We start from the raw sequence: 19,489 nt of genomic DNA, 5'->3' as shown, positions 1-19,489 counted from the left end.
TTGTGAACTCCGCAAAATATTATTGCCCCACAAAATTGATTTAAATTTTGCCCTAGATATCATTTTTCTGGCTTTGTAATACATTATGGCCCAGATTTATTAAATTGTATGAGAGAAAAAAATAGAGTGATTTTCCCATAGTAACCAGTCACAGCTCAGGTTTCTTTTTTTCCGGAGCTTGCTAGCTAAGCTGTGATTGGTAGCTATGGAAAAATCACTCTATTTTTTCTCTCATACAGTTTGATAAATCTGTGGCTACATGATTAAATAAAGTGTACCAATGAAAAGAACAACTTATCTTACAAAAGATAAACCCTAATACTATTTGTAAGTGGAAAAGATAAAAAAAAGTTATGAAGGTGAGTACTAAAAAAAAGTGAGCCAGAAATCAAAATTTGCTGGGTCATGAAGGGTTAATTGCCACTCTTGCCTCTCTATTGCCACCTGATTGCCACTCTTGCCTCTTGAAAACGCCGTGGAGACGGTGAAACATGTAGAGGCGGGCAATTGAGTGTTTTTAACTCCCTTCCCGCTATTGGACGTATGCATACGTCCAGGCGAATTACACGTTCGCGCAAATGGACGTATGCATACGTCCAAGCGATCTCCTGCTCTGCCGCGGGCAGCGCAGGAGATCGCGGGTGGGACTCAGCTGTCAATCACAGCCGGAGTCCCACCGCAGCTGCCGGGGCCTCGATCGCGCCGGTCCCGGCAGCATTAACCCCATAGATGCCGTGATCAGTTCTGATCACGGCATCTATGGTGTTTGCAGGGGGAGCGCTCTCCCCCTGCCCATCAACGGCGGCGCCGCGATAAAATAAGGGGGATCGAGGGTGTCCAAGACACCCTCGATCCCCCTTGAAGAGATAGGAGTGAGGTGGCAGGGTTGCCACCCCTCCTATCCCTGCTATTGATCGGCGGAGCGGCCGACCAATAGCAGACTGGGGGCGGGGGGGTTAAAGTTCGGTTCCCCGCGCTATGCCCGCCCATCGGTGTCTGGGCACAGCGGGGGGAACCGTGTAGCAGTGGCGGCGGCGGCAGCGGCGGTCACTTACCCGGCGGAGGCTGTGATCACGGCGGCGGTGGAGGAGAGTATGACGCCGCGTGTCCGGGAGTCTGTTGCCTAGCAACATCTGCAGGGCGACAGTTTAGAGAGTGGTCTCTAAACTGTGGCCCTCCAGATGTTGCAAAACTACAACTCCCAGCATGCCTTGACAGCTGTTTGCTGTGTTGGCATGCTGGGAGTTGTAGTTTTGCAAGATTTAGAGGGGTTCAGGCTGGAGATCACTGACAGTGGTCTCTAAACTGTAGCCCTCCAGATATTACAAAACTACAACTCCCAGCATGCCCAGACAGCAGTTTGCTGTCTTAGCATGCTGAGATTTGTAGTTTTGCAACATCTGGAGGGCCACAGTTTAGAGACCACTGTCAGTGATCTCTAGCCTGAACCCCTCTAAATCATGCAAAACTACAACTCCCAGCATTCAGGAACAGCAAATGGCTGTCTCGGCATGCTGGGAGTTGTACTTGCGTGCCTCCAGCTGTTGCATAACTAGATCTCCCAGCATTCCCTTTGGCAATCAGTACATGCTGAGAGTTGTAGTTCTGCAACAGCTGGAGGCACACTGGTTGGGAAATACCGAGTTAGGTAATAGTTTCTATTACCTAACTCAGTATTTTCCAACCAGTGTGCCTCCAGCTGTTGCAAAACTACAACTCCCAGCATGCACGTTCTGTCAGTGCATGCTGGGAGTTGTAGTTTTGCCCCCCCCCCCCTCCCATGTGAATGTACAGGTTACATTCACACTGGCGGCGGATTACAGTGAATTCCCTGCTTCAAGTTTGAGCTGCAGCAGCCGCAGCTCAAACTCCTAGCGGGAGACTCAGTGTAATCCGCCGTCAGTGTGAATGTAACCTAAAAACACTACACTAACATAAAATAAAGAGTAAAACACTACATATACACACGTACACTGCCCCCCCCCCACCACCCCTTCCCCCCCAATAAAAATGAAAAACGTATCCTACAGCAGTGTTTCCAAAACGGAGCCTCCAGCTGTTGCAAAACAAAAACTCCCAGCATTTCCGGACAGCCATTGACTGTCCAAGCATGCTGGGAGTTTAGCAACAGCTGGAGGCACCCTGTTTGAGAATCACTGGTGTAGAATACCCCTATGTTCACCCCTATGCAAATCCCTAATTTAGGCCTCAAATGCGCATGGCGCTCTCACTTTGGAGCTCTGTCGTATTTCAAGGCAACAGTTTAGGGCCACATATGGGGTATCTCCGTACTCGGGAGAAATTGCCTAACAAATTTTGGGGGGCTTTTTCTCCTTTTACCCCTTATGAAAAGGTAAAGTTGGGGTCTACACCAGCATGTTAGTGTAAAAAAAAAACATTTTTGTACACTAACATACAGGTGTTGCCCCATACTTTAAAATTTCACAAGCGGTAAAAGAAAAAAAGCCTCCAAAATTTGTAACGCAATTTCTCCTGAGTACGGAGATACCCCATATGTGGGCGCAAAGTGTTCTGGGGATGCACAACAAGGCTCAGAAGGGAGAGTGCACCATGTAAATTTGAGGTCTAAATTGGTGATTTGCACAGGGGTGGCTGATTTTACAGCGGTTCTGACATAAGTGCATAACAATAAATACCCACATATGACCCCATTTTGGAAACTACACCCCTCACGGAATGTAACAAGGGGTACAGTGAGCATTTACACCTCACAGGTGTCTGACAGATCTTTGAAACAGGGGTCTGTGAAAATGAAAAATAAAATTTTTAATTTGCACAGCCCACTGTTCCAAAGATCCGTCAAATGCCAGTGGGGTGTAAATTCTCCCTGCACCCCTTATTACCTTCCGTGAGGGGTGTAGTCTTAAAAATGGGGTCACATGTGGGGGGGTCCACTGTTCTGACACCACGGGGGGGCTTTGGAAATGCACATGGCCAAATTCTCTCTCCAAAAGCTCCATGATGCTCCTTCTCTTCTGAGCATTGTAGTTCGCCCCCAGTGCACTTCACGTCCACTTATTGGGTATTTCCATACTCAGAAGATGGGTTTACAAATTTTGGGGGGTATTTTCTGCTATTATCCCTTGTAAAAATGTAAAATTTGGGGGAAAACAAGCATTTTAGTGTGAAAAAAATTTTTTTTTTTTTACATATGCAAAAGTCGTGAAACACCTGTGGGGTATTAAGGTTCACTTTATCCCTTGTTACGTTCCTCAAGGAGTCTAGTTTCCAAAATGGTATGCCATGTGGTTTTTTTTTGCTGTCCTGGCACCATAGGGGCTTCCTAAATGCGACATGCCCCCCGAGCAAAATTTGCTCTCAAAAAGCCAAATATGACTCCTTCTCTTCTGAGCATTGTAGTTCGCCCGTAATGCACTTCAGGTCAACTTATGGGGTACCTCCATACTCAGAAGAGATGGGGTTACAAATTTTGGGGGGTATTTTCTGCTATTAACCCTTGCAAAAATGTGAAATTTGGGGGGAAACACACATTTTAGTGAACATTATTATTATTTTTTTTACATATGCAAAAGTCATGAAACACCTGTGGGGTATTAAGGCTCACTTAATTCCTTGTTACGTTCCTCAAGGGGTCTAGTTTCCAAAATGGTATGCCATGTTTTTTTTATTTGCTGTTTTGGCACCATAGGGGCTTCCTAAATGCAACATGCCCCCAAAAAACCATTTCAGAAAAACGTACTCTCCAAAATCCCCTTGTCGCTCCTTCGCTTCTGAGCCCTCTACTGCGCCCGCCGAACAATTTACATAGACATATGAGGTATGTGCTTACTCGAGAGAAATTGGGCTACAAATTCAAGTATAAATTTTATCCTTTTACCCCTTGTAAAAATTCAAAAATTGGGTCTACAAGAACATGCAAGTGTAAAAAATGAAGATTTTGAATTTTCTCCTTCACTTTGCTGCTTTTCCTGTGAAACACCTAAAGGGTTAAAACACATACTGAATGTCATTTTGAATACTTTGGGGGGTGCAGTTTTTGTAATGGGGTCATTTATGGGGTATTTCTAATATGAAGACCCTTCAAATCCACTTCAAACCTGAACTGGTCCATGAAAAATAGCGAGTTTGAAAATTTTGTGAAAAATTGTAAAATTGCTGCTGAACTTTGAAGCCCTCTGGTGTCTTCCAAAAGTAAACACTTGTCAATTTTATGATGAAAATATAAAGTAGACATATTGTGTATGTGAATCCAAAAAAAATTATATTTTGAATATCCATTTTCCTTACAAACAGAGAGCTTCAAAGTTAGAAAAATGCAAAGTTTTCAATTTTTTCATCAAATTTTATGATTTTTCACCAAGAAAGGATGCAAGTTACCACAAAAATTTACCACTATGTTAAAGTAGAATATGTCACGAAAAAACAATCTCGGAATCAGATTGATAAGTAAAAGCATTACAGAGTTATTAATGTTTAAAGTGACAGTGGTCAGATGTGCAAAAAAGGGCTGCGTCCTAGAGGTGAAAATGGGCTGTGTCCTTAAGGGGTTAATATATCAGTACGGACCTCATAATGGCACTGCAGAGCCATACTATTCAGTGAAAGGGAGTGTTCACTCCATAAATACAGAACACAGGGTCTGTCCTGATAACATTTTAACCTATTGGGGGCACAGAGCAGAGTCTTAAATGCACATAATAAAAGTTAATTTTTAAGGGGTTGATTCTAAAGGGGTTTTTCACCCCGGCTTTTGCCCTGGGGTTAGGTTTTTGTCAATAATAAGGGCCCCTTTCTGCCCTAGGGTCATTTGGATTCAATGAAGGGATAAGTCACAAATAATAAAAAATCTAACTAAAGATATATTTATTAAAGAGTACCTGTCATGATCTTGTTAAATTTTATAATCCTCCCAGTTCACTGCGCCCATCATGATAAACCACCCCTGCCTTTAGTTTTACTATTTGTTAATTTTCTACTTTGATATTGCTCTGTATTTTCTGCTAGTCAGCTAGTCAGATTCACAGACTGCATTTACGGATTTTGGACTTCTGCCAGGCCAGCAGGAGTCCAAAGTCTGTGCAGGAGATGGGGGGAAATGTGCTCTGGACAAGTAGGGAAACACCTAGTGGCAGCTTTTTAAAACACAAATAAAACATAGAAAAATTCATTTTTTTAAACAAAGTACATTAGAAAGATTTTTTATTTACCATAAGGAATTCAATTGCAGAAAAATTAGTTTTAATGACAGTGCCCATTTAACCCATTAACCTCTTAAGGATCCAGGGCATACCTGTACGCCCTTAGTTCGCTCCCTTTCTATAATGCGGGGTCATGTGGCTAACAACGGCTGGGACCCATGGCAAATAGCACGTGTCACCGATCGCGGTGCCTCGCGCTATTAACCCTTTAGACGTGGTGTTCAAAGTTATTGGCCGCATCTAAAGTTGAGAAAAAGCACTCCCGGCTGCTCAGTCAGGCTGATCGGGACAATCGCAGTGAAACCGTGATGTCCCGATCAGCTAGGACGCATCAGGAGGGTTCTCTACCTGCGTGTCCGCATCAGGTGTATATGGGATAACAATGATCAGTGTAAAAGATCAGTGTGTGCTATGGGGGCTATAACACTGCATAAAAAAAAGTTATAAAAAAAAGTTAATAAAGATCATTTAACCCCTCCCCTAAAAGAAATTTGAATCACTTTTCCCATAAAAAAAAAAAACAGTGTAAATAAAAATAAACATATGCGCGTGCTGAAATGTCCGAACTATAAAAATATATTGTTAATTAAAACGCACTGTCAATGGCGTACACGCAAAAAAATTCCAGAGTCCAAAATAGCATATTTTTGGTCACTTTGTATACCATAAAAAAATTAATAAAAAGCGATCAAAAAGTCAGATCAAAACAAAAATGGTATCGATAAAAACTTCATATCACGACGCAAAAAAATGAGCCCTCATACCGCCCTGTACGCAGAAAAATATAAAAATTATAGGGGTCAGAAATGACAATTTTAGACGTATAAATTTTCCTGCATGTAGTTATGATTTTTTTCAGAAGTACTACAAAATCAAACCTATATAAGTAGGGTATCATTTTAATCGTATGGACCTACAGAATAAAGATAAGGTGTCATTTTTACAAAAAAATGTACTACGTAGAAACGGAAGCCCCCAAGAGTGCCAAAATGGCGTATTTTTTTTCTTAAATTTTGTCGCGCAATGATTTTCTTTATGTTTCGCCGTAGATTTTTGGGTAAAATTACTGATTTCATTACAAAGTATAATTGGTGGCGCAAAAAATAAGCCATCATATGGATTTTTAGGTGCAAAATTTAAAGGGTTATGATTTTTAAAAGGAGAAAAAAACGAAAGGGCAAAAACTGAAAAACACTGGGTCCTTAGGGGGTTAAGGACCAAACCCATTTTGGCCTTAAGGACCAGGCCAATTTTATTTTTGCCTTTTCGTTTTTTTCCTCCTCTCCTAAAAATCATAACTCTTTTATGTTTCCATCCACAACCCATATGAGGGCTTGTTTTTTGCGTGACCAATTTTACTTTGTAATGACATCACTCATTTTACCATAAAATGTACGGCGCAACCAAAAAAATATGTATGTGGGAATATGGAAAAGAGAACCGCAATTTAGCAAATTTTGGAAGGTTTCATTTTCACGGTGTACATTTTACGGTAAAAATGACTTGTGAATGTTTTCTTTATTCTGTGGGTCAAAACGATTAAAATGATACCCATGTTATATGCGTTTCTATAATTGTACCGCTTTAAAAAAATATAAAAAAATGTTAACAAAATTAGTATGTTTGAAATTGCCCTATTTTGACCACCTTTAACTTTCAAATTTTTCCATATATATATGTGGCACTATGAGGGCTAATTTTTTACGCCATAATCTGTAGTTTTTATCGGTACCACTTTTGCTTATATTTAACTTTTTAATCATTTTTTATACATTTTTTGGGGGAATAAAATGTGACAAAAAATCAGCAATTTTGGATTTTTTCTTTTTTTACGTTTAAGCCGTTCACCATACGGGATAATTAACATTAGATTTTTATAGTTCTGACTTTTACACATGCGGCAATACCAAATATGGTTATTAATATTTTTTTTACGCTTTTTGGGGTAAAATGGGAAAAAGGGACAATTTACAAATTTATTGGGGGAATGGCTTTTTCCCAATTTTTTCCTTTTTTTTTTTTTTTTTTTTTTTTTTACATTTTTTTCCTTTTTTCTTTTACACTTTGTATGTCCCCATAAGGGACTATTTGCTGCAATCAGTTGATTGCTAATACTGTTCAGGGCTGTGCATAGGGTATAGCACTGATAATTATTATTGCCGATCTTCTGCTCTGGTCTGCTCGATCTCAGACCAAAGCAGAAGACCCCGGGAGACGGCCAGAGCCAGGTGAGTGAACCTCCGGCCGCCATGCTGGATAATCGGATCCACGCAGCAGCGCTGCGGGCGATCCAATCATCCATTTTAAGTGCCGCACTGCCGCAGATGCCGTGATCTGTATTGATCACGCCATCTGAGTTAATGGCGGACGTTAGCGCGATCACTGATGTCGGCCATTTCCGGCGCGTCCCTGGCTGCTGACAGCACCTGGAACCTGCCATGCAGTATGCGATCATTACATGGAGTAAAAGTATGTCATGGTGCACTAAGTACCACCGTATCAAGACGTACATTTACGTCCATTGTTGTTAAGGGATTAAAGGGGTACTCTGGTGAAAAACAATTTTTAAATCAACTGGTGCCAGAACGTTAAACAGATTTGTAAATGACTTCTATTTAAAAATCTTAACCCTTCCAGTACTCAACAACTGCAGTATGCTCTACAGCAGGGGTCTCAAACTCAAATTATCCAGGGGCCACTGGAGGTAGCAGCTGGGTGAGGCTGGGCCGCATACGCCCCTTACATATAATGCCCCCATCATGCGCCCCTTATCATCCACCAGCAACACCCCCCACCAGCAGTAGCACCCCCATTATCCACCAGCAACCCCCCCCCCCCATTCCCCCTACCCCATGTTGAAATAGCATGAGCTAATGGATGATGGGGGTGCTACTTCTGGGGGTTCCCCACATTAGATAGGCAGCAGGTTCCCCACATTAGGTAGGCAGCAAGTTCCCCACATTAGGTAGGCAGCAGGTTCCCCACATTAGGTAGGCAGCAAGTTCCCCACATTAGGTAGGCAGCAGGTTCCCCACATCAAGTAGTAGCAGTTTCCCCACATTAGGTAGTAGCAGGTTACCCACATTAGGTAGTAGCAGGTTCCCCACAATAAGTAGTAGCAGGTCCCCCACATTAGGTAGAAATAGGTTCCCCAAATTAGGTAGAAGCAGGTTCCCCACATTAGATAGTAGCAGGTTCCCCACATTAGGTAGAAGCAGGTTCCCCACATTAGTTGGTAGCAGGTTCCCCGCATTAGTTAGTAGCAGGTTCCCCACATTAGGTAGTAGCAGGTTCCCCACATTAGGTAGCATTGTCGTTTCCCCCCCTCCCGACACACACACACACACAGACAGACAGACACACAGAAAGACACCAGCACATGCACACACACATAGACAACCTTACCTGTCCTGCGCTGCGCTTCTCTTCTCGGGCGGCAGCCTGACGAGTGACGTCACTTATGTCCTCCTGTGCGGGTCTGTGGAGGGACGTCACGTGCGCGACGTCGCTCATCAGACTCGGGTCATCCAACCAACCGGAGACGCGGAGGAGGGCGGGGTAAGTGAAGCCTTCCGGCATTTAGCGCTGCTTGCCCGAAGCAGGGCTGAATGCCTGAAGAAGTTACCTGCCCGGCGCCCGGAACTGCATGTCCCAGGCGTCGGGCAAAACAAATTACATATACCTTGTGCGGGCCACAAACTTTCGTTCTGCGGGCCGGGAGTTTGAGACCCCTGCTCTACAGGAAGTTCTTTTCTTTTTAAATGTTTTTCTTTCTGACCACAGTGGTCTATGCTGGCACCTCTGTCTGTTATGGGAACTGTCAAGAGCAGGATAGGTTTGCTATGGGGATTTGCTCCTGCTCGTTTCAGTTCTTGAGAAAGACAGAGGTGTCAGTAGAGAGCACTGTGGTCACAGAAAATAAATTTAAAGGAAAAAAAATCTCCCCAAAATTTGTAACCCAATTTCTCATGAGTATGGAAATATCTCATATGGGGATGTAAAGTGCTCTGTGGGTGCACAACATGACTCAGGAGGGAAGGAGCAACTATGGGATTTTGGAGAGAGAGAACTTTGCTGAAATAGTTTTTGAGGGGCATATCACATTTAGGAAGCCCACATGGTTCAAAAACAGCAAAAAACAACCCACATGGCACACTATTTGGGAAACTACACCTATCAAGGATCGTAACAAGGGATACAGTGAGACTTAACACACCACAAGTGTTGGTTGGGAAAACCAAAAATTTTATTTACTTTTTACAAAAATGTTTCATTTCACAAGGGGCCCTCCCCACCTGTGACCTATTTCAGAAACTACACCCCTCAGAATTGTAATAAGGGGTGCAGTGAGCATTTACACCCCACTGGTGTTTGACAGATTTTTGGAATAGTGGGCTGTGCAAATGAAAAATTTAAATCTGTTAGACACCTGTGGGGTGTAAATGCTCACTACACCCCTTATAACATTCCTTGAGGGGTGTAGTTCCCAAAATGTGGTCACATGTGTTTTTTTTTGTGTTTATGTCAGAACCGCTGCAACTATCAGCAAATCACCAATTTAGGCCTCAAAATGTACATGGTCTGCTCTCACTCCTGAGCCATGTTATGTGCCAACAGATCGCTTTGCGTCCACATGTGGGGTAATTCTGTACTCGGGAGAATTTGCATTACAAATTTTTTGGTCTTTTTCTCTTTTTACCTCTTATTAAAATGAAATGTGTGGGGCAACACCATCATGTTGTTGTAAATTAAATTTTTTTACACTAATATGCTGGTGTAGACCCCAACTTTTCCTTTTCATAAGGGGTAAAAGAAGAAAAAGTCCCCCAAAATGTGTAACACAATTTCTCCCGAGTAAGGAAATACCTTATGTGTGGCACTAAACCAGTGTTTCCCATCCAGGGTGCCTCCAGATGTCTCAAAACTACAACTGCCAGTGTGCCTGGACAGCCTTTGGCAGTCTTTGGCTGTCCAGGCATTATGGTAGTTGTAGTTTTGCAACACCTGGAGGCACCCTGGTTGGGAAACACTGCACTGAACTGTTGCCTTGAAATACGACAGTGCTCCAGAGTGAGAGAGCGCCATGCCCATTTGAGGCCTACATTAGGGATTTGCATAGGGGCGGATCTGATACAAACATGGCGCTTGCCTCCCCACCAAAAATACCCTACGGCAGTTTTTGCAACAGCTGGAGGCTCAGTTTTTGGAAACAGTGCCGTACAAGATGTTTTTAATTTTTATGGGGGTGGGGGTGACTGTGTAAGGATGTGTATATATATATATATGTATATATATGTAGTGTTTTACTCTTTATTTTGTGTAGGTGTAGTGTAGGGTTTACAGCGAGTTTCCCGCTGGGAGTTTGAGCTGCGTCGGAAAATTTGCCACAGCTCAAACATACAGCGGGAAACTCACTGTAAACCCCCGCCCTTGTGAATGTACCCTGCATGCTGGTAGTTTTGCCACAACTGGAGGCGCACTGGAAAGGAAACACTGAATTAGGAAACAGAATAACTTAGTGTTTCCCCACCAGTGTTCCTCCAGCTGTTGCAAAACTACAACTCTCAGCATACACTGACAGCTGAATGGCATGCTGGGAGTTATAGTTATGCAACAGCTGGAGGCTCACCACTACTACTCCCAGCATGCTCTTTGGCTCTCCATGCAGGCTGGAAGTTGTAGTTATGCAACAGCTACTGTTGCATAAATACAACTCCCAGCATTTACAGATAGCCAAAGAACATCATGGGAGTTGTAGTTGTTTGCCTCCAACTGTTGCATAAGTACAACTCCCAACATGCCCTTTGGCTGTGCATGCTGGAAGTTGTACCAATGAAACAGCAGGAGGCACACAGGCCTCACCTCCTGCTGCTGCTTTCTTGGGATTCCGCCACCTTCAGACCTGTTGCTGCCTCCGAACCTGCCGCCACCTCTGGACTTCACTGCTGGTAAGGTAACACCTGCAAGCACTGCCCACCAGGAGCCGCAATTGATCGTCCGTTCTCGGCCGACTAATCACAGTGATCGTGAGGTGGCACCAGTGCCACCTCACTCCTGCTGATCAAGGGTGATTGGTGCTGTCTCGGACAACACCAATCACCCTTGTTTTCCAGGTCACTGGGTCAATATAAATTTTACAAATGGTAAAATAAATTAAGTTTTAACGTTCCCCTTTGTTTATTAAAAATATAAGTAGAAAAATGCAAAAACAAAATAAAGCCCTAATTGTCATAAAATGGAACAAAATTTTCTTTAATATAACAAAAAAAAAAGTTTATCCGTTTAACCAGCATTAGTGGAAAATAGCCCAAATGATGGGGTGATTAGTACTAAAAGCCTATTAAAGATCAGTATTATTACTGTGACTTTTCTGCTGTTTTCTGCACATGTACTGAACTTGGCTCATATATACAGGTGGCTTCAAGTCCTACTGAGTCAAAGGAGTCTGACTGCTTTCAGCCCACTAAGAAGTCTGCATTACTTGAATTTGCGGAGGTATGAAACTCTATCATTTTATCTTATTGACAAGAACAGAATTCTTAACTTTTTGTATGCCTGTTCTCACCCTTGTAAAAAGAACAGATGTGTAAAGGCAGAATGATATATTAAGTGTGTTATTTTCTGTTTCTGATGGATCCAGTGAAGATCTGTATTTTAACAGAAACATAACAGATCAATTTATTTGAATGGTCTCTATTAAGCTTTTAGTTTTCCCTTTTCACTTGGCAGACTATATTGTTCTGCCTGTCAAAAGCAATGGAAACCTGACGGGACAGAAACTAGCTGAAGCCCACTAAAAATAATGTTTTTCTAATGGCACAGAATACCATAGAGTAACCACCAATGTAAATATGCCCCCTAAAACACATTATTTACTTTTTCTTGCTTCTGTATGCTCATAAAGATACATTTAGATTATTACTATTTTGCATCAATTTAGAAAATGTATAAAGCGGTAGTTCTGATTGTTAACCCAATTAAGGGTATGGTCTATTTTGATCCTTCAGGGTGAAGCATGTTTTATATTTTTATCACCACATTCCAGGGGCCATAGCTTTTTATTGTTCCATTGATGTAGCTATATGATGGCTTGTTTGCAGGATGAGTTTTAGGTGCTGTCTTTTTGCTTCCACTTTTATATGCTGCTCACTTTGCAGTACACATAACACATCAACTTTATTTTACTGATTAGTGCAACTACAGTGATTTTAAATATTTGTCGTTTTTAAGTTATTTCATTATTTTTGCACACTAAAACCATGTTTTATGAGAAAAAAATAACTATAGGATCATGCCAGCAGCTACAACATTTAAATGTGCACTGTCAGATGAAAAAAATGTTGATAGGTTTTACATCTTGGCAAAACATTAGCCCTTGTAAATACTTCATGAGAAAATGTTATTTCATTTTTATAGAAATCATGGCTCATAAAATCATGGCTTTGTCCAAACTGAAGCACAGGCATGGACAATGTCCAGTAAGTGAATTTGGGCTAGCACTCCTCTGTGCTCTCTCCTGTCTGATAGCACTCCTCTGTGCTCCCTCCTGTCTGATGGTAGTCCTCTGTGCTCTCTCCTGTCTCATACTACTCCTCTGTGCTCTCTCCTGTCTGATAGTACTCCTCTGTGCTCTCTCCTGTCTGATAGTATTCCTCTGTGCTCTCTCCTGTCTGATAGTACTCCTCTGTGCTCTCTCCTGTCTGATACTACTCCTCTGTGCTCTCTTCTGTCTGATAGTACTCCTCTGTGCTCTCCTGTCTGATAGTACTACTCTGTGCTCTCTCCTGTCTGATAGTACTCCTCTGTGCTCTCTCCTGTCTGATACTACTCCTCTGTGCTCTCTCCTGTCTGATAGTACTCCTCTGTGCTCTCTCCTGTCTGATACTACTCCTCTGTGCTCTCTCCTGTCTGATAGTACTCCTCTGTGCTCTCTCCTGTCTGATAGTACTCCTCTGTGCTCTCTCCTGTCTGATAGCACTCCTCTGTGCTCTCTCCTGTCTGATAGTACTCCTCTGTGCTCTCTGCTGTCTGATACTACTCCTCTGTACTCTCTCCTGTCTGATAGGACTCCTCTTTGCTCTCTCCTGTCTGATAGGGCTCCTCTGTGCTCTCTCTCCTGTCTGATAGTACTCCTCTGTGCTCTCTCCTGTCTGATAGTACTCCTCTGTGCTCTCTCCTGTCTGATAGTACTCCCCTATGCTCTCTCCTGTCTGATAGTACTCCCCTGTGCTCTCTCCTGTCTGATAGGACTCCTCTGTGCGCTCTCCTGTCTGATAGTACTCCTCTGTGCTCTCTCCTGTCTGATAGCACTCCTCTGTGCTCTCTCCTGCCTGATAGGACTCCTCTGTGCTCTCTCCTGTCTGATACTACTCCTCTGTGCTCCCTCCTGTCTGATAGGACTCCTCTGTGCTCTCTCTAATGTCTGATAGGGCTCCTCTGTGCTTTCTCTCCTGTCTGATAGGGCTCCTCTGTGCTCTCTCCTGTCTGATAGGACTCCTCTGTGCTCTCTCCTGCCTGATAGTACTCCTCTGTGCTCTCTCCTGTCTGATACTCCTCCTCTGTACTCTCTCCTGTCTGATAGGACTCCTCTGTGCTCTCCTGTCTGATACTACTCCTCTGTGCTCTCTCCTGTCTGATAGGACTCCTCTGTGCTCTCTCTAATGTCTGATAGGGCTACTCTGTGCTCTCTCTCCTGTCTGATAGGGCTCCTCTGTGCTCTCTCTCCTGTCTGATAGTACTCCTCTGTGCTCTGTCCTGCCTGATAGTACTCCTCTGTGCTCTCTCCTGTCTGATAGTACTCCTCTGTGCTCTCCCCTGTCTGATAGTACTCCTCTGTGCTCTCTCCTGTCCTATCAGACAGGAGAGAGCACAGAGAAGTACTATCAGAAAGGAGAGAGCACAGAGGAGTGCTTGCTCACCCTCACTTACTGGACTTTGTCCATGCCTGTGCTTCAGCTTGGACAAAGCCATGATTTTATAAGCCATGATTTCTATACACAGGAAATAAAACTTTCTTATGAAGTATATTAGAAAGGTTCATGTATGCCAAGATGTACAACATATAATACGTTTTTGAATCTGACAGCGCCCATTTAAGGTGATCCTAGAGGTGGTCTTATACTTGGCAGTATGGGGTAAGTTAGTAGTCTGATACATTCCATGTAGACTTATGCAAACAGGCTGGTGACTATAGTTAACTACCTCTGCCTGCCTGCTCTACTGTACAGCAGCAGCCGTGAAGGTGAGCACTTGATTATAGATAGCCAGAATATGGCTAGTAAAGTTTACTGGGCCATGGATAATATATGTGTTAATGTGTTTTATATTTAGATTTCTTCGAGCACATCTGACTCTGATGTCGTTTCGCCTGTTAAGCGATGTGAGAAATCTGAACTCTTCCAATTTGCCGAAGTAAGTGGTAAAACCAAGAGATCAAGTTCTAAAGCTTTAAAGGGGTACTCCGGTGGAAAACATTTTTTTTTTTTTTATCAACTGATGCCAGAAAGTTAAACAGATTTGTAAATTACTTCTATTAAAAAATCTTTATCCTTCCAGAACTTATTAGCGGCTGTATACTACAGAGAAAGTTCTTTTCTATTTTAATTTCTTTCTTTTTCTGTGCACAGTGCTCTCTGCTGACATCTCTGTCCATATCAGGAACTGTCCAGAACAGGAGCAAATCCCCATAGCAAACCTATTCTGCTCTGGACAGTTCCTGATACAGACAGAGATGTCAGCAGAGAGCACTGTGGACAGAAAAAAAAAAAAGAAATCCAAAAACAAAAAGAACTTTCTGTGCAATATACAGTCGCTAATAAGTAGTAGAAGGATAAAGATTTGTAATTTACAAATCTGTTAAACTTTTTGGCACCAGTTGATAAAAAAAAAATGTTTTCCACTGGAGTACCCCTTTAAAGCAGACCTGTCAGATGGAAAACTGGGGTGTAAATAGGCACATGGCTAGATAGACCTAGTCATCAGAAAACTAGGCACTCCATAGTTCTTTCCAGCTCTAAAAAACATGCTTTTTGTTATTATGCAAATGAGACAGTGAATAAAAAGACTTGTCATGGACTTACCTGGGCTTTTGTCTTGCTGGGCAACACCCCATGTGCTTTTGAGCCTTCTTTACATACAAACTTACATTACAAACTTTTTAAACCAAATAAGTATGTTAAAAATTGTTGTATTCTTATCACTAAAACCTCTTTCATATACAGGGCTGTATTAGGACAAATTTTTTGCACCATGATCAGTAGTTTCTGTACAGCTCTTGCACATATATGACATTTAGATCACTTTTTATTACATTATTTTCCTGGGATGGGACAGCAATAATACTTTTATTACAATAAGTCTTCTGAGAAACACCTGTGTTTTTTTTTTTTAATTTTTTTTTTTTTTTACAAAGAAAGTCCAAACTGTTCTTTCTCCACAGCTGAGTAAACGTTTGGCGATATTTTGTACATTCCTGATATAGGGGATTACCCCAATGCACATTTAATAATTTTTTATTGTTGTAGATTTTTCTTTATCTTTTAATAAACATTAATGGTTTAATTCCAACAATAGTATCTGATGCTTTAGAATAATGAGAAGCCTATTTATGATGACAAGCTTCTCAGCAACAAAGTACACACAGGAAAGTCTTGGATCACTACATTTGCGTGTTATCAAAGATGAACAACCATTGTGGGTTTTTTTTTTCCCTCAAAAGAAGATTTTTTTTTGACAAATGTAAAGTCTGGTGAATTATAAAAAAAATGATGTCCAATATATTTACCATACATTCCATACAATGATACCTGTGACTTAGTATACATAATTTAATGGGATAAAATTCCCTCTATGTATGTAGGGTACATAACTGTGGACAATGATCAAAATAATTGTGCAAGTAAGAACAATACTTTTGTGTGTAGCAACCATATAGATTCCAGGTTTTGCAACTACGTTATACATGGTCTGCAGATACCGTATGGAAAATGTGTGGATTTGATTTCAGATGTATGGCTGTACTGAAATGTTTTGTTATTATGTGAAAATGTTAAAATATGAACAATGAAAAAAAAGTTACCCAAAATTGAATGGAAGGATCTTATTTCCTCCATGGACAACATTCTTTAGTTTTTTTGTAGTAATTGTATGCATTCCTCCATATGTTGAGAAGCACCATTTGTAATATATATACAGTGTGTGTGTGTATATATATATATATATATATATATATATATATATATATGTATATATATATATATATATATCTTTTTTTTATATTATGCATAGATCACTTCAAGTACCTTGCAGATTAACAGTTCTGAACCTACAAAACGCTGTGGAAAGTCAGCACTTTTCCATTTAGCAGAGGTAACACAGTAATGCCTTTGATAGTTATAAATGCGTATCTTCACTTCAGTGACTGTAAGGGTGGGTTCACACTGCATTTTTGCCTTACTGTTTTTGTTGCAGCAAATTCAATTTTGCTGTATGCAAAAATGTAGTCAACTATGTAAAAAAAAAACTATATTGCAATCTTTTTTTTTTTATAATGTGAGTCAATGGGAAAGGGATTCTGCTATACAACATCAACCATTAACATATATGTTGTGAACCCAGCCTAACAGACTGATATAGATGACAGTGGTTTTCTGAAAGTACATGAATAATATACCCTGTTGTCACTGTATGATTATTTTGCATTATTTGTTTTTTATATTAATAAAATGATATATTATGAAAATGAAAGTAACTAGCTTACAGGTAACTCATCTATTAGGGTACCTGACATATTACAATCACTGATATATAGATCAATATTAACTAACTTTAAACTACCAAATCAGGAATAACAATAGCTAAATTTTAAACCTTTTATTACAAAAATTTCCTATTACAGTATAACGTACACAAATCCCCATAAAAAACAATAGATATCAATTATTTCACAAAGTGCAATAGTAATAGGGACAATCCCCTGTAATACATGCCTCACCCACCCGACGCGTTTCCCCGTAATTCAATGAAAGAACATACGGTTCATCAGGGGTATACAAGCAATTAAAGTAGTCGCTTTAGGACAAAAATGCACATACACATAATAAGTACATATAGAACATATACATATTAATACACAGAAAGAGCTCGGCTCTGCTTATTGTCGATGAAAACTGCCGTGATGTGTTTTCAGACCTTCATTATTGTTCCAAAATATTCATGAACAAGTATGTCCCTTTAGATAGCCGACCTCACAGATATATGGAGGGTAAACTCAAAACAATATGTTCTCCAGAGATGTCGCTGTTGTAGTATGATTATACATAGACATGGGTAGATCTATCCAGTTAAGAGCCAAAACTAGGGAGCAGGACTATCATTAGTTGTACAAAAATGCCCGAGAAGCAAAAGACAATTCAAATACTCTATCACTCCTCCTTGGTTAAAAGTTCCACCATCTAGGCCTTATATCCAGAAGTCAAAGATAATCCTTTAGCATAAACAGATAGCCGCAAACAGTCCCAACCAGCTGAACTCTAGGGACACTCTCCTCCACAACAGGTCCCACTTGTCCTAGCGACCACCAATGCACATGACCACCGCTCCCGATGATGAGGGATGTGGTGCCTGACATATTGTAGGTGCAGACTGACTGTCAAGTTGTATGTGGTTTTAAGGCTGTTGGCTGACAAATTATTTGTACAATTGTTTCTACCTTGTCTTGTTGTTAGCAAATCTTACTGGCCCAGGACAGCCTGACTCCTATCCACATTCAGCTAAGCAGCAGCAGTATTGAGATGTCACTGTCAATCAGTTTTGCTCCATCATTTTTTGTTAGTCATATTATTAATACACCTCACAACTTTTTTTTTTTTTCTTCATTGTGTGATTGATGTGTTTGTTGGTTTTGAGTGTAGATTTCCTCAAGCTCATCACATTCCGATTCATCTGTATCAACAAAGCAGTGTGGGACATCAGCATTGTTTCAGCTGGCGGAGGTAACAACTGCAAAAGCACCTGATGAATTTAAGCTGTAAAAAGTGACTAAAAATAGATAAATACTTAATAACTGTAGCTTTTTATATCTGCCTTATATAGTAGCAAAATGAAATGTCTAGTGCTGCCTGTGTACTAGAAGGAAAACTTTAAATCAAGCAGAGCTAACTTTTGGGTTTGCCCACTTTTAACAAACCTTTCTTGTTAGTAGACCATTAGCAGATCACGAAATCTGTCAGTAAGTGTGCAATCTCCCTACTGTGCCACCACAGGGTACACTAAGCATTATGCAGTGCACCAACCCCAGGACTTTTTAGGTAAACTAAAATATAAACCTATTGGATCCCTCTAAAAGGATAAAAGGTTATAAAAATTAATGAATAAAAATAACCAAGATAAACCTAATTCTGCAGCCCACTGTCCTCTGATTGACAGCTGCCTGGGCAAACATCTGTCAGTTAATCGACATGGGGATCAGCATGGCATTTGTTCTCTTGTATACAGTATCAGTACAATGGCTGCTTTAGAAGTTGTAAGTGATAAATCATTACCACCAGCATTTTTGTCACAAGATTTGCTGCCCTCAGACGGGGCATCATAAATCTAGTGCCAGATTTCCTGTAATTCAAATTAAGCAATACAAGTACAACACCCTTTATATTTTGTTCAAACTTTACATAGAAACATAGAATGTGTCGGCAGATAACAACCATTTTGCCCATCTAGTCTGCCCAATAATCTTAATACTATGAATAGTCCCTGGCCCTATCTTATATGAAGGATAGCCTTATGCTTATCCCATGCATGTTTAAACTCCTTCACTGTATTGGCAGCGACCACTTCTGCAGTAAGGCTATTCCATGCATCCACTACTCTCTCAGTAAAGTAATACTTCCTCATATTACTTTTAAACCTTTGCCCCTCTAATTTAAAACTATGTCCTCTTCCGATAGGTCAAATTTCCATCTTGTGCTCATTTTGACAAGCATACTGTTTACTAGGAATGCATTTTTTTTTTACATATTATTTCATGTCATCTAATTTCCCAACACTCTCCTATATAAATCAATCAACATCTCCAGTCTATTGTTTCCTGTAGCCCATGTGGTTGCTGTAAGGCATATCAGTTACCAGAATGTTAACAGCGGCACACACCAGATGGATGCCCCCATAATAATGCAAAAAATAAAATATCTTCAGTAAGAAAAGATTTGGGGAAAAAAAAAGATATCAAGATAGGCAGGCAGAGTCCCGTTGAATGGCGGAATTCCCATGCCAAATGTTTCTGCAATTCCGTTTTCTGCGCCCGAAGAAAGAAT

At 41.0% G+C, this 19,489-nt stretch overlaps 1 protein-coding gene across 7 annotated transcripts in view; it reads left to right on the top strand.

Moving 5' to 3' along the window:
* BBX (BBX high mobility group box domain containing) overlaps positions 1–19,489 on the top strand; it is a 93,206-nt gene that overhangs the window by 32,593 nt on the left and 41,124 nt on the right. For 4 of the 7 annotated variants that reach the window (XM_056556313.1, XM_056556318.1, XM_056556311.1 and 1 more), the window contains exons 5-8: positions 11,595–11,675; positions 14,511–14,591; positions 16,467–16,547; positions 18,092–18,172. In XM_056556313.1, the coding sequence (XP_056412288.1) occupies positions 11,595–11,675; positions 14,511–14,591; positions 16,467–16,547; positions 18,092–18,172 (324 nt within the window). The remainder of the gene's footprint in view (positions 1–11,594; positions 11,676–14,510; positions 14,592–16,466; positions 16,548–18,091; positions 18,173–19,489) is intronic. The other 3 variants (XM_056556315.1, XM_056556314.1, XM_056556316.1) reach the window with 3 other exon arrangements.

The sequence above is a fragment of the Hyla sarda genome, chromosome 2, assembly GCF_029499605.1.
Source record: "Hyla sarda isolate aHylSar1 chromosome 2, aHylSar1.hap1, whole genome shotgun sequence".
Taxonomy (NCBI): domain Eukaryota; kingdom Metazoa; phylum Chordata; class Amphibia; order Anura; family Hylidae; genus Hyla; species Hyla sarda.
The sequence above is the reverse complement of the archived record's forward strand: the minus strand, read 5'-3'. Positions and strand labels throughout refer to the sequence as shown.